The 14,876-nt window shown below is 42.5% G+C and overlaps 1 protein-coding gene across 4 annotated transcripts in view; it reads left to right on the plus strand.

Moving 5' to 3' along the window:
• LOC124143780 (TPR and ankyrin repeat-containing protein 1-like) overlaps positions 1-14,876 on the plus strand; it is a 47,422-nt gene that overhangs the window by 12,594 nt on the left and 19,952 nt on the right. Inside the window, exons 5-9 of one of the 4 annotated variants that reach the window (XM_048401697.1) lie at positions 1,050-1,319; positions 4,890-5,122; positions 9,400-10,921; positions 11,072-11,842; positions 11,918-14,602. In XM_048401697.1, coding sequence (XP_048257654.1) covers positions 1,050-1,319; positions 4,890-5,122; positions 9,400-10,921; positions 11,072-11,842; positions 11,918-14,602 — 5,481 coding nt within the window. Of the gene's footprint in view, positions 1-1,049; positions 1,320-4,889; positions 5,123-9,399; positions 10,922-11,071; positions 14,603-14,876 lie in introns of all 4 variants that reach the window. The other 3 variants (XM_048401700.1, XM_048401690.1, XM_048401701.1) reach the window with 3 other exon arrangements.

Here is a 14,876-nt window from a genome sequence, read left to right on the forward strand (position 1 = left end):
ACATCAACTCCTCGCACTGTAAACATCAATTCTTCACACTGTAAACATCAATTCATCACACTGTAAACATCAATTCCTCACACTGTAATCATCAACTTCTCACACTGTAAACATCTATTCCTGACACTGTAGACATTAATTCCTCACACTGTAAACATTAACTTCTGACACTGTAAACACCAACTCCTTGCACTGAAAACATCAACTCCTCACACTGTAAACATTAACTCCTGACACTGTAAACATCAACTCTGTAAACATCAACTCCTTGCACTGTAAACATCAACTCCTTGCACTGTAAACATCAACTCCTCACACTGTAAACATCAACTCCTCGCACTGTAAACATCAACTCCTCACACTGTAAACATCTACTCCTCGGACCTTCAACAGCATCTCCTCAGAAACCACTTGACCAATGACTCTGAAACTCACATACTTGTTCTGACCAGTGATGACAGTTGAATTTGATCAAATGGTTTCAATCCAAAAAATTTTGGTATGACCACCATGACAGCTATACTGAGAAAGCTATATGTGGCCACCTTTCTGCCATTTCTTCTCAAAATGTGAGGCTCTTAAATCCTGTTTCTTCTTACTTTGGCCATGCTTTTACATTCTCTCAAAATGCATTTTATGCTCCATAGACACCAATCTCATTAAAATCAGATCTAGGTTCTCGCTGCCACTAAACAAAGATCTTAGGACATCCCATTACGGGTCACGGAAGAACAACCTTTCGGGAACTTTGACCTACCACTGAAATGACTGACAAGAAGTCGACATCAACCAATAAGGAAGCAGCTTTCTCGAGCTTTACGGCACTCGTTTCAACCTGGCTACTCCAGGAACAGTGTTATATGACACTTCTGTTTTATATTTTGCTCTGAAAATCCCATTTGAGCTACAGAGACAAAGGCTTTCACTTATTTGTCAAGTGAAATATTTGGGGTTTAGATAATGAAAATATCAGAGAGCTAGATTTTTTTTATAATTCAGTTTACAGTCTCTATTATTCCACATGCATGAAGCAGCTCACCATGTTGCAGGTAATCTTGACCTGATGAAGTATGTCCTGGAGAGACAGCCCGACCTTATCCTGCAGATTGACCAGCCCGACAGTCAGGGGGACACCCCCCTCCATCTGTGTGTGAAGAGTCCCTCCCTGAGTGTCACCCACAGGCAGGACCTGCTTCAGCTGCTGCTGGGGCTAGGATGCTGTACCAGTGTCCAGGACAGTCGAGGGATGACCGCTGTGCAGTACCTGGACACTGAGGATCCAGGACATCAACTGCTGGAACATGCATCCCGATATGCAGGTATTGTGTAGGCATTCAGTTCAGCATGCATCACAATAAGCAGGTGTTGTGTAGGCATTCAGTTCAGCATGCATCACGATATGCAGGTATTGTGTAGGCATTCAGTTCAGCATGCATCACGATATGCAGGTATTGTGTAGGCATTCAGTTCAGCATGCATCACGATATGCAGATATTGTGAAGGCATTCAGTTCAGCATGCATCACGATATGCAGGTGTTGTGTAGGCATTCAGTTCAGCATGCATCACGATATGCAGGTATTGTGTAGGCATTCAGTTCAGCATGCATCACGATATGCAGGTATTGTGTAGGCATTCAGTTCAGCATGCATCACGATATGCAGATATTGTGAAGGCATTCAGTTCAGCATGCATCACGATATGCAGGTGTTGTGTAGGCATTCAGTTTAGCATGCATCACGATATGCAGGTGTTGTGCAGGCATTCAGTTCAGCATGCATCCTGATATGCAGGTGTTGTGTAGGCATTCAGTTCAGCATGCATCACAATATGCAGGTATTGTGTAGGAATTCAGTTTAGCATGCATCACGATATGCAGGTATTGTGTAGGCATTCAGTTCAGCATGCATCACGATATGCAGGTATTGTGTAGGCATTCAGTTCAGCATGCATCCTGATATGCAGGTGTTGTGAAGGCATTCAGTTCAGCATGCATCATGATATGCAGGTATTGTGTAGGCATTCAGTTCAGCATGCATCCTGATATGCAGGTGTTGTGTAGGCATTCAGTTCAGCATGCATCACGATATGCAGGTGTTGTGTAGGCATTCAGTTCAGCATGCATCCTGATATGCAGGTATTGTGTAGGCATTCAGTTCAGCATGCATCACGATATGCAGGTGTTGTGTAGGAATACAGTTCAGCATGCATCACGATATGCAGGTGTTGTGTAGGCATTCAGTTCAGCATGCATCACGATATGCAGGTGTTGTGTAGGCATTCAGTTCAGCATGCATCCTGATATGCAGGTGTTGTGTAGGCATTCAGTTCAGCATGCATCACGATATGCAGGTGTTGTGTAGTGAGTAGAGGAAGAATCACGATATGCAGGTGTTGTGTTGTGAGTAGAGGAAGAATTAGATATGCAGGTGTTGTGTAGTGAGTAGAGGAAGAATCATGATATGCAGTCGTTGTGTAGTGAGTAGAGGAAGAATCACGATATGCAGGTGTTGTGTAGTGAGTAGAGTAAGAATCACGATATGCAGGTGTTGTGTAGTGAGTAGAGGAAGAATCATGATATGCAGGTGTTGTGTAGTGAGTAGAGGAAGAATCACGATATGCAGTCGTGTAGTGAGTAGAGGAGGAATCACGATATGCAGGTGTTGTGTAGTGAGTAGAGGAAGAATCACGATATGCAGGTGTTGTGTAGTGAGTAGAGGAAGAATCATGATATGCAGTCGTTGTGTAGTGAGTAGAGGAAGAATCACGATATGCAGTCGTGTAGTGAGTAGAGGAAGAATCATGATATGCAGTCGTTGTGTAGTGAGTAGAGGAAGAATCACTATATGCAGGTGTTGTGTAGTGAGTAGAGGAAGAATCACGATATGCAGGTGTTGGGTAGTGAGTAGAGGAAGCATCATGATATGCAGTCGTTGTGTAGTGAGTAGAGGAAGAATCACGATATGCAGTCGTTGCGTAGTGAGTAGAGGAAGAATCATGATATGCAGGTGTTGTGTAGTGAGTAGAGGAAGAATCGTGATATGCAGTCGTTGTGTAGTTAGTAGAGGAAGAATCGTGATATGCAGTCATTGTGTAGTGAGTAGAGGAAGAATCACGATATGCAGTCGTTGGGTAGTGAGTAGAGGAAGAATCGTGATATGCAGTCGTTGTGTAGTGAGTAGAGGAAGAATCACGATATGCAGTCGTTGTGTAGTGAGTAGAGGAAGAATCACGATATGCAGTCGTTGTGTAGTGAGTAGAGGAAGAATCACGATATGCAGTCGTTGTGTAGTGAGTAGAGGAAGAATCACGATATGCAGTCGTTGTGTAGTGAGTAGAGGAAGAATCACGATATGCAGGTGTTGTGTAGTGAGTGCAGCACAATGTGCAATTGTTGTGTTGTCAGTAGTACAAGCAACAAATCCTTCAAGTTGAAATGCATCACGGTATGTCGGTGTTTTCTTGTCAGTTGAGGATGTATAACAACATACAGGTGTTGTACAAAGAGTAGAGATGCATCACGATATGCAGGTGTTGTGTAGTGAGTAGAGGAAGAATCACGATATGCAGGTGTTGTGTAGTGAGTAGAGGAAGAATCATGATATGCAGGTGTTGTGTAGTGAGTAGAGGAAGAATCATGATATGCAGTTGTTGTGTAGTGAGTAGAGGAGGAATCACGATATGCAGGTGTTGTGTAGTGAGTAGAGGAAGAATCATGATATGCAGTCGTTGTGTAGTGAGTAGAGGAAGAATCACGATATGCAGGTGTTGTGTAGTGAGTAGAGGAAGAATCACGATATGCAGGTGTTGTGTAGTGAGTAGAGGAAGAATCATGATATGCAGTTGTTGTGTAGTGAGTAGAGGAAGAATCACGATATGCAGTCGTTGTGTAGTGAGTAGAGGAAGAATCATGATATGCAGGTGTTGGGTAGTGAGTAGAGGAAGAATCGTGATATGCAGTCGTTGTGTAGTGAGTAGAGGAAGAATCACGATATGCAGTTGTTGTGTAGTGAGTAGAGGAAGAATCACGATATGCAGTCGTTGTGTAGTGAGTAGAGGAAGAATCACGATATGCAGTCGTTGTGTAGTGAGTAGAGGAAGAATCACGATATGCAGTCGTTGTGTAGTGAGTAGAGGAAGAATCACGATATGCAGTCGTTGTGTAGTGAGTAGAGGAAGAATCACGATATGCAGGTGTTGTGTAGTGAGTGCAGCACAATGTGCAATTGTTGTGTTGTCAGTAGTACAAGCAACAAATCCTTCAAGTTGAAATGCATCACGGTATGTCGGTGTTTTCTTGTCAGTTGAGGATGTATAACAACATACAGGTGTTGTACAAAGAGTAGAGATGCATCACGATAAGCAGGTGTTGTGTGGTGATTAGAGATGCATCATTATATGCAGATGTTGTTTTGAGTAGAAAATGCATCATGATACAATTGAAATTGTTTGCCCCTTGAAGAAGTATTGAGTGTCCACTGTCAGGGCATGAGATAGATATTAATTCCATACAGGTAGAAGGATTGCAGGAAATGAATTCTTTGCAACTCATAATAACGTGCCTTGTGCCCCACCAGATAGCACTGAGTAAGACATAAAATTGCCAATCATGTCATTTAATGGCAAAAGTATTGAAAATAATGTATAGAACATGAGTGAGTGAGTGAGTGAGTGAGTGAGTGAGTGAGTATTGTTTTACGCTGCTTTTAACCATGTTCCAGTCATATCAAGTATGTTTATGCAGATGAAGGTTTTTCATTGTTCATTACTACATTTATAACAATACACTGTATTTGGTCAGTGCTGTCTTTATGTATTTGAAATGTTCTTTAATTCATTAGAGAAAATGTGTTTTTGAAACAATTATTATTTCTTGATGAAATCTCATAGGTGAAGGTCTGAGGATAAGAATGGATAGCCTGAAAGTCTTGGGAGACGGTTGTTTTGAGAAGGATGAGTATAGAGAGGCACTGAAGTGGTACAGAGAGGCCATGACCCTTGCCGAGAGTGTCTCCAACCTTAAACTGGATCTGGCACTTCTTTACAGTGCTTGCTCAACTGTCTACATTAATTTGGCTATCATTGAAGATGAGGATGATGAGACCAGTCCTTCATCTTTCAGAGTAAGTGTATATAGGGAGAAGATAAGTATGTAAATGGGGATGGTTTAAGATTTGCCTCAATTTTACCAGGCTCGCCACTGCCTCCACACTTGGTTTGCCCAACCAGGTAGTGCTTTGACATCTCAGGGGTATCAAGTCCTGTATATCTTCCATTATAGCTCTCAATTTTCGGCACCTATTTCCCTTCTCTTTGGATCATTTTGAATGCAACATCTTACAGTTAGGGGAAAAAACACCAGTCACGCCTGGCATGTGAGCGCTGCCGCCGTACATACTCCACTTTGGACCCTCATAACCTTTGTTGTGACTGCCGCAGACAGTGTAGCTTGATCTCCCCAGTGCCAACATCTGCAGGATTCTGTGATCGTGACTTACTTCCCCAAGTATCATCGCAGGGAGATGGACTGTCGATTGAAATCTAAAGACTCTGTAAAGAAGTCCCAAGTCGGTGAAGTCGTCTACTGTTTTGTCCGGTGCTCTCTCATCTGGCAAGACTTCTGCTTCCCTCCCTGTTGCTGCTTCTGCAGAATCACAGTTACCGATCTTGTTTGTCATCGACGACGCAGTATCTGATCCGATGTCACTGACCTGCATGGCCCCGCGTTGATGCCCCAACCTCAGATCGTTACGTTGCCTACGTTGTCCATCAATCCTACCACCACTCAGGACATAGTTGACCTCTCGTGAACTTTCATTCAAGACTATGGCCTCCGCTCCTCCAGATTATCGTCTGACCATTCACTTGTCCTCTGAAGGATCACTGATCAGACTCCACATCACGCTGCCTGGGAATGGTCCAAGGATCAACGCTCTTGTGATTGGCGATCATGTTTGTCTGACAGTCATTGTCATTTTGTTCTACAGATCTTTGATCATGTTCAGATGTCAGGGATCAATGCTCCCGTTTGCATTCTCTAGATCATAGGCCCTATCTTGATTCTACTCAGGGTTAGATTGATGAGCCTAGCCTGCTGCTGGGATCGATCATCCTCATATGGATACATTGACTCATCTTATTATGGAGATGGCTCTCAATCATTAGGTCTTTAGCAATCCATGCTTGCCGTAAAAGTTGACTATGCTTGTGGTAAGACGCGACTAACGGGAACAGGTGGTCAGACTCGCTGGCTTGGCTGAAGCATGTCATCTCCTTGTCGCAGGGCATTGGTCCGACGATGACTGTTGCCTACATATCAACAACCTGGCAGTGATCTTTGCAGTGTCTCATTGGTCGGAGCTCCTGCGCTCCTCTCACCTCTTGATCCAATCAGACAACATTGGGTGGTATGGTATATCAACAGGATGGGGTGTCCACCAACTCTATGTCTCTCCTCTCGCCCTCCATCGAATTTTTCAAACTAATCAACTCCCTCAATGTCCAGGTCCAGACTCGTCACATTCCAGGGGTCTCCAGTGTCATACTAGTCTCCTGACCCGACAGGCCGTCGCCAACAGAATGGTTCCTTCACCCAGCACACTTCAAGTGGATCTATTCACCACCTGTACCCGTACCTACTGCGAACTGTGAACTTCAATCCCTCATCTGCTCTTACTAATTGGCAGACCAGTTCTCTCGTTTCCAGGCCTCCATCTTGGGTCCTGAATGTTATATTGTAACACCTGTCTTCGGCTGACTACTAGCCACTTGCGGACAAGGACTTACTTTGAGAGGGTCACCTTGCTACGGCTGCCTGTGTTAGCAAGATCCAGGGATGTCACAAAGGTTTAATTTGAGTGGTCCAATAGTGGAGTGTTTGTAGGCCTACCCTAGGATTTGGTGGCCAGCTTTCATCTGTTTACAATCCTGTCTCTATCTTGTATTCGGACAACCAGAGGATCAACCCCTTTGTCCTGTGAGAGCACTCTGTCAGAACTCTGAGAAGAGGCTTTTATTCCCCTCTCGAGGCATCCCGTAGCACTCTCTCATTGTGGCTGCCTCCATGATCCTCTAGGGCTATACCTTCGCTGAGTTGCCTCCACACATCCAACCCGCATGGAACCCATGCTGTTGCCTCTACTATGGCCTTACACAGTAACTTCACCCTGTCTGCCATCATGGAAGGGTGCTTCTGGAAATCTGACACATTTTTTCCTTGGTATTACCTACGTGACGTACGTGGAACTGACATTTGTGTTACAACCTACAATGAATGGTTATTTTTGTGGAGAGACTTTGATTTCTTCAAGGTTTAGTGGGATGTTGAATGAAAATAGAACTAAAAGTGTAGAAGAATAAAAAAAATAATTCATTTTGAAAATACTGGTAGTATATGTTTGATATTCATCTTAACATTTACATACTTTCTTGTATTCGCATTTAATGGGATTAACGTCAATTTGTCAGGGTTGCACAGTGTAAGTAAAGCAATTGCATACATATGCAAAAAAATGTTAGTAATGGTGATCACATTTTAAGAAATATGTGGCTAGTGGCGATTAGTCAAGACATATACTTTGTTTTAAGTTTTTCGTAGACCTAATCAAACTTGAAGCAATTTAAAAGCTGTGATCGTAAATCACTGTCATTTGTTAGCACAATGTACCAGTCAGATTTAGGCATGCACACTACAGACAGCACATCAAGTTAGTAATGTAGACAGCAAAGCAACCAGAAACGCAAAGCTAATATTAGCTTATATATTGACCCAGAAATCTTTTGAGTGAAACGCATGGTGACACTGTCAGTAATGATAAAGATGGGGACACTGATGTCATGCCATGTAAACGAACAACACTGATGTCACACCATGTAAACGAACAAAGGCTGATAATGATCAGAAAATCAAAACTTGCATTATAATAAATGGCAACTAAGCCAAATATTTGTCTAGAGCCCTGTTTGTCAAAATGAAAAAATAAAATTACATTTGAGATAGATTTTGTGTCCAAATACAATTTTCGTCCAGTTACTACAGTTGTGTTGTATACACACATGGTGTTGTCTTTGTTTTCATATTTCAGTAAAGAAACATTTGTACTTTTTATAATACCTTTTCTTGCACAAAACCATATACAATATTTATGTTATCTGAATATGTCTAAAGTGACAAATCAAATTGGTATGGTCAAAACAATATGCTAACAAGGCCAAAACAACTCAAAACTATTTTTCATCATTTTTAAGATTACGATTTTTACAAGGTCAAAACAAGGTATTAAATTTTAATCCAAATGACAAGGTGTCAACAGTTTTTCAACAAAATGTTGACAAGAATCTATAAAATTTATTATATTATTGACAAACTCTTAACAAGAACCTTTTTATAAGGGCAAGGTCATTGAACTAATGCATAGAACTCTCATATTATTGCAGGTACATGCATGGGATTTTCTGTTTTGAAGTTGTCTTGCATTATTAGACATGTGTATTCCCAGTGTGAGTTGGGTGTAACACCGCTTTTTACAGTATTCCAGTTATATCACAGCGTGTCAGCTTAATGTGGGAGGAAAGCCCGAAGTGATGCAGGTCTGATACATTTACCACTTCGGTGAAACGCACGAGCACGGGAATGGTGCTGACAAACCTAGAAACATAATCGGGGCGAACCAGAATTCGAACCCACAGTCATAGGTTTCTGGCGTGGCCAAGGGATGCAACTCTGCACAGCGAATCGCGGCGCCTTATGTGACTGGGTCACCCGTGCCCCCCGTGTATTCCCATAGTGAAGTTATGTCATCAAACCAGTTAACCATCTTCTTTAAAGTCGAAATGTATGTCAGATGTAATGTCCCCAACCCGAAGGGACATCATTTAACTGGAAGTGTGTATGAATTTCTTGTTAGGGTAGCTGGAGGTATTATGTCTGCTTTATGGTTGTCGGCATATGACATGTTTCCCAAGTGATGTCTAACAGTGGAATTGCCTTTCTGTTCCTCATTATATGAGCTGGAGGCAAGGCACTTTAATCTGGCATGTGGCTGTTGTAAGCATGCATTTCACTGAATTAAATTGTATCACACTGGAAATGCATGATGGTATGTCAGGAGTTCTGGTGCCTTCCAGAATAATGGTGTAGGGGTACTTGCAAACACTTTTCTAGGTGTATCTGTGTATATGTGTATTAGGACAGACAAGAATGTTCTTTATTCACCATATGCAGAGGTGTTTCCATGAATTGATTTTTGAAGTTTTAATTCATGTATATAATATATGCCTGGGTAGTGTTCGAATTCTCCAGTCTGTTTTTGCCTGTTTTACTTACTGTTTTCAAGTTATAAATGTTTGGGGCTATACATTTTTAATACCAGAATGATGTCTGTATTTTTTAATTTTGCAGGGCATGGAAGAACTACACAGACAAAAGACACAGCTTCTGTCCTTGTTATCTGGCCATAACACTACTTCTGGTACACCAGTACTGCCGGTGTATGAAGATGACTTGAGCCAGGGACAAGGTGATGGACCAAGCAACACTACTTCTGATACACAAGTACAGTTGGAGTATGAAGATGACTTGAGCCAGAGACAAGGTGATGGGCCAACCAACACTACTTCTGATACACCAGTACAGTTGGAGTATGAAGATGACTTGAGCCAGAGACAAGGTGATGAACCAACCAACACTTCTTCTGATACACCAGTACAGCCAGTGTATAATAATGACTTGAGCCAGAGACAAGGTGATGGACCAACCAACACTTCTTCTGATACACCATTACAGTTGAAGCTTGGAGATGACTTGAGCCAGAGACAAGGTGATGGACCAACCAACACTTCTTCTGATACACCATCACAGTTGAAGCTTGGAGATGACTTGAGCCAGAGACAAGGTGATGGACCAACCAACACTTTTCATGATCCACCAGTACAGTTGGAGTATGAAGATGACTTGAGCCAGAGACAAGGTGATGAACCAACCAACACTTCTTCTGATGCACCATCACAGTTTAAGCTTGGAGATGACTTGAGCCATAGACAAGGTGATGGACCAACCAACACTTCTTCTGATACACCATCACAGTTGAAGCTTGGAGATGACTTGAGCCAGAGACAAGGTGATGGACCAACCAACACTTCTTCCGATCCACCAGTACAGTTGGAGTATGAAGATGACTTGAGCCAGAGACAAGGTGATGAACCAACCAACACTTCTTCTGATGCACCATCACAGTTTAAGCTTGGAGATGACTTGAGCCAGAGACAAGGTGATGGACCAACCAACACTTTTCATGATCCACCAGTACGGTTGGAGTATGAAGATGACTTGAGCCAGAGACAAGGTGATGAACCAACCAACACTTCTTCTGATGCACCATCACAGTTTAAGCTTGGAGATGACTTGAGCCATAGACAAGGTGATGGACCAACCAACACTTCTTCTGATACACCATCACAGTTGAAGCTTGGAGATGACTTGAGCCAGAGACAAGGTGATGGACCAACCAACACTTCTTCCGATCCACCAGTACAGTTGGAGTATGAAGATGACTTGAGCCAGAGACAAGGTGATGAACCAACCAACACTTCTTCCGATACACCAGTACAGTTGGAGCTTGGAGATGACTTGAGCCAGAGACAAGGTGATGAACCAACCAACACTTCTTCCGATCCACCAGTACAGTTGGAGCATGAAGATGACTTGAGCCAGAGACAAGGTGATGAACCAACCAACACTTCTTCCGATCCACTAGTACTGCCGGTGTATGAAGATGACTTGAGCCAGAGACAAGGTAATGAACCAACCAACACTTCTTCCGATACACCAGTACAGTTGGAGTATGAAGATGTCTTGAGCCAGAGACAAGGTAATGAACCAACCAACACTTCTTCCGATCCACCAGTACAGTTGGAGCATGAAGATGACTTGAGCCAGAGACAAGGTAATGAACCAACCAACACTTCTTCCGATCCACCAGTACAGTTGGAGCATGAAGATGACTTGAGCCAGAGACAAGGTGATGAACCAACCAACACTTCTTCCGATCCACTAGTACTGCCGGTGTATGAAGATGACTTGAGCCAGAGACAAGGTGATGAACCAACCAACACTTCTTCCGATCCACCAGTACAGTTGGAGTATGAAGATGTCTTGAGCCAGAGACAAGGTAATGAACCAACCAACACTTCTTCCGATACACCAGTACAGTTGGAGCATGAAGATGACTTGAGCCAGAGACAAGGTGATGAACCAACCAACACTACTTCTGCTACACCATCACAGTTGAAGCTTGGAGATGACTTGAGCCAGAGACAAGGTGATGGACCAACCAACACTTTTCATGATCCACCATTACAGTTGGAGTATGAAGATGACTTGAGCCAGAGACAAGGTGATGAACCAACCAACACTTCTTCTGATACACCATCACAGTTGAAGCTTGGAGATGACTTGAGCCAGAGACAAGGTGACGGACCAACCAACACTTCTTCCGATACACCAGTACAGTTGGAGCATGAAGATGACTTGAGCCAGAGACAAGGTGATAAACCAACCAACACTACTTCTGCTACACCATCACAGTTGGAGTATGAAGATGACTTGAGCCAGAGACAAGGTGATGGACCAACCAACACTTTTCGTGATACACCAGTACAGTTGGAGCATGAAGATGACTTGAGCCAGAGACAAGGTGATGAACCAACCAACACTTCTTCCGATCCACCAGTACTGCCGGTGTATGAAGATGACTTGAGCCAGAGACAAGGTGATGAACCAACCAACACTTCTTCTGATACACCATCACAGTTGAAGCTTGGAGATGACTTGAGCCAGAGACAAGGTGACGGACCAACCAACACTACTTCTGCTACACCATCACATTTTGAGTATGAAGATGACTTGAGCCAGAGACAAGGTGATGGACCAACCAACACTTTTCATGATACAGCAGTGCAGTTGGAGTATGAAGGAGCAAGCTGTTCAAATGTAATACCGATGACAGAGGGTACTGAAAAAGTACACAAGAGGAACATGTTCAGTGAAGACCTCGATGATAGAGCAAGCCACACAGATGTTGGTTCAGAAGATACAGAGATCAGGGAAGCAGATGAGAGAAAAGGTATCATTTATGGAGAGGATGAAGGAGTGAGCTGTTCAAAAGTGATGCAAGAGACAAAAGAGGTTTACAAATCAACGGTGAATGAAGAAGTAGCGAGCACATCCACAGGAGCTGTTCCTGACACAGCAGAGAGCAAGAGAAGGAAAAGGCAGGGACAGGTCTGCAAAGATAGAGATGAAGAAGGGAACAATGCTGAAGTAATTCTGAAGCCTAGCAGGGAAGCAATGAACCAGAGTGAGAAATACAGTGACATGCCCTCTGAGGGAGGATGCAGTACTGATGTAAGTCAACTGGATATTGATGGGACAAATGACAAGTGGTCTCAGCCTGATGTGTCTGATGGCAAACCCAAAACAAATCAGATGGCTAAGATTCCATCCAAAACAGAATATGCACAGTCACATCACACAAATGAGAACACAGAGAACAAAAAGCAAGCCCCAAGAATATCAAAGCTAGAGCACAGCCATCAGAGGCCACCAAGGATCGCAGGTGTTTCAATGGAAGATGATGATAGTTATGAGATATATCCACATCAATGCTCCCACAATACGGCACCAGGAGGACTTTCAGAACTAGTCCCAAGACAGTTGGCAGATTGTACAGAAATGGAAACAAGAGCCTCTCTATCAATTGGTGAAACTCCTAATGAAGCTATTGATGACACAAATGGATGTTCATCCAGCTCAGAATCATATACTTTAACTGGGTCAGATGCTTCTAATGTCACTGTGATTGAAAGAAATCTGAATGCTTCCACTTCAAGTGTGAAAGTAGAGAAATGGTTGCAAAGTTGTGATAAAAGTCAGCCAAAGTCAATGAGAGATGGTGCTAAGATGGATGAGAAGAGACATTCTTCTGATCCCCTTCTTGATGATGGGAGTTCATGTAGTGATGACCATTCTGATGCAAATATGACACAAGTTTCCAAACAGGCTGTTCATATGGATTTGCCAGATCATAGAGATGACATTACATGTGGAGAAACCAGTAATGGAAAGATACATGGAGTGTGCTCAGTCAGTGTAAGTGCATCAGAGAAATCCACAACCACAGACACTGTAAAAGTAGAAACCAAAACAGATGTTGTTTCCAATGAGGTGTTTGAAAATAGTCAAACGAATACAACTGTTCTCAAGGAAAGCAATGCAACTGCCAAGATTCAAGAAAGAATAGATGAAGAAACATGTGTTCCATCCCAAAAGCCAACAAGTAAAAGCAAAACAAAAAGTCAGAAAAAGAAGAAGAAAAAGAAGGAACAGAAGAAGATGATGGTCAAGGAAGAGCAATCACCTAAAGCTACACACGAGAATGATAGCCAGGGGGAAAATATAAAAAATGAGATAGTTGATAAAGAAAATTCTGAAAAACCCAAGGAGCAAAAGCCGAAAATTGTGAAATCTATACCAGAAAGACCAGTTTTGAAAGTTTCGGAGTGCAAGTCAGATATTTTGGAAATGATTCAAAATTCCACCAGTTCCATCATGAGGAGTATCAGTGAAGCTCCAGGTAGTGAAGGGTATGAAAATGCAGCTTCCATAAAGAAGGAGGCAGAAACTGCGGAAGAGGAGGGGGAAAAAGATGATTTTGGCACTTTGAATGATGAAGAGGATGTGGAGTTTAAACCAGCCATCTTTGATAACTTGCCATGGGAAGTAGAGTTCACAGCTGATGCTTGGAAACGCCTTAGTGGCAAGACAGTACAACTGAGACTAAAGCAAAGGGCTGTAAGGATTATCACGGAACTGGCAAGTGGAAACTGGAAACCTGACATTTGCAAACCTGTCAGCACTAGCACAGGAAATATTTTTGTATCAGAACTGTCCCAAACCACTTCACTAATATGGGAGAAAGCTGTTGCATTTTCAGGACTATGCAGTGACTTGCCAAGTAAAAGAATGCAGGATGAGGATGATACGAACTTTGCTGTTAAAGGTGGTCGTATCTATACACAGATTATTAGAGTCTGGGATATTGTATCCAGTGATGATGATATTCAGAGACTGTCTGAGTCAATAAGAACATCTTATAAGAGAGGACAAACATCACTATTGAAAAGAAACTTGAAGGGACTGGAGAGATCACACCATACAGAAAAACATAAACAGCTTCCTTTACATTTTGCAGAACAAGATATGACGGTAAAAGCTACAAACCCTTACATGTTCTTTCCCCCAGCAAGTCCAGATCCAAGGGAATACCATATCCTCAAGTTCTATACATTTACAGCTGCCTTAGTCAACATCATACTTTCCAAAATGCACAGGAAAGCTGATCTGCCTTTCAAGGTGACTGACAAGGAGCATGCTATCATCCACCTCAGTGGGGAAGCCCCTATCCTCCTGCTGGGAAGAAGTGGGACTGGCAAGACCACCTGTTGTCTGTACAGACTCTGGACAAACTTCATCTCCTACTGGAGGCTAGCTCAGGAGACAGGTGACCCCTTTCTTCCAAGACTGGACTGGGTCTTTGCAGGGTCAGGTAAGGTGTACACACATTTATGTTCACATCATGTTTCAGGAGATTGGATTGTTTTATTAACAGTCATTGTTACTTTTGCTAGTTTTGAGATATTACTTAAGATTTTATGAAAGTTAATAAGAACCAGCACAAAGGGAAATGTAAAATGAAAACGAAAACTTATTTGCCACTGAAAATATTTTGACAACATATCAGAAACTTAAAAGTATATTTAATCTACATATCAAAAACACCATTGATGTATATATCCATGAAGGTATTGATCAAAACTAAA

The sequence above is a fragment of the Haliotis rufescens genome, unplaced genomic scaffold, assembly GCF_023055435.1.
Source record: "Haliotis rufescens isolate VD_foot unplaced genomic scaffold, xgHalRufe1.0.p SCAF_1, whole genome shotgun sequence".
Taxonomy (NCBI): Eukaryota; Metazoa; Mollusca; class Gastropoda; order Lepetellida; family Haliotidae; genus Haliotis; species Haliotis rufescens.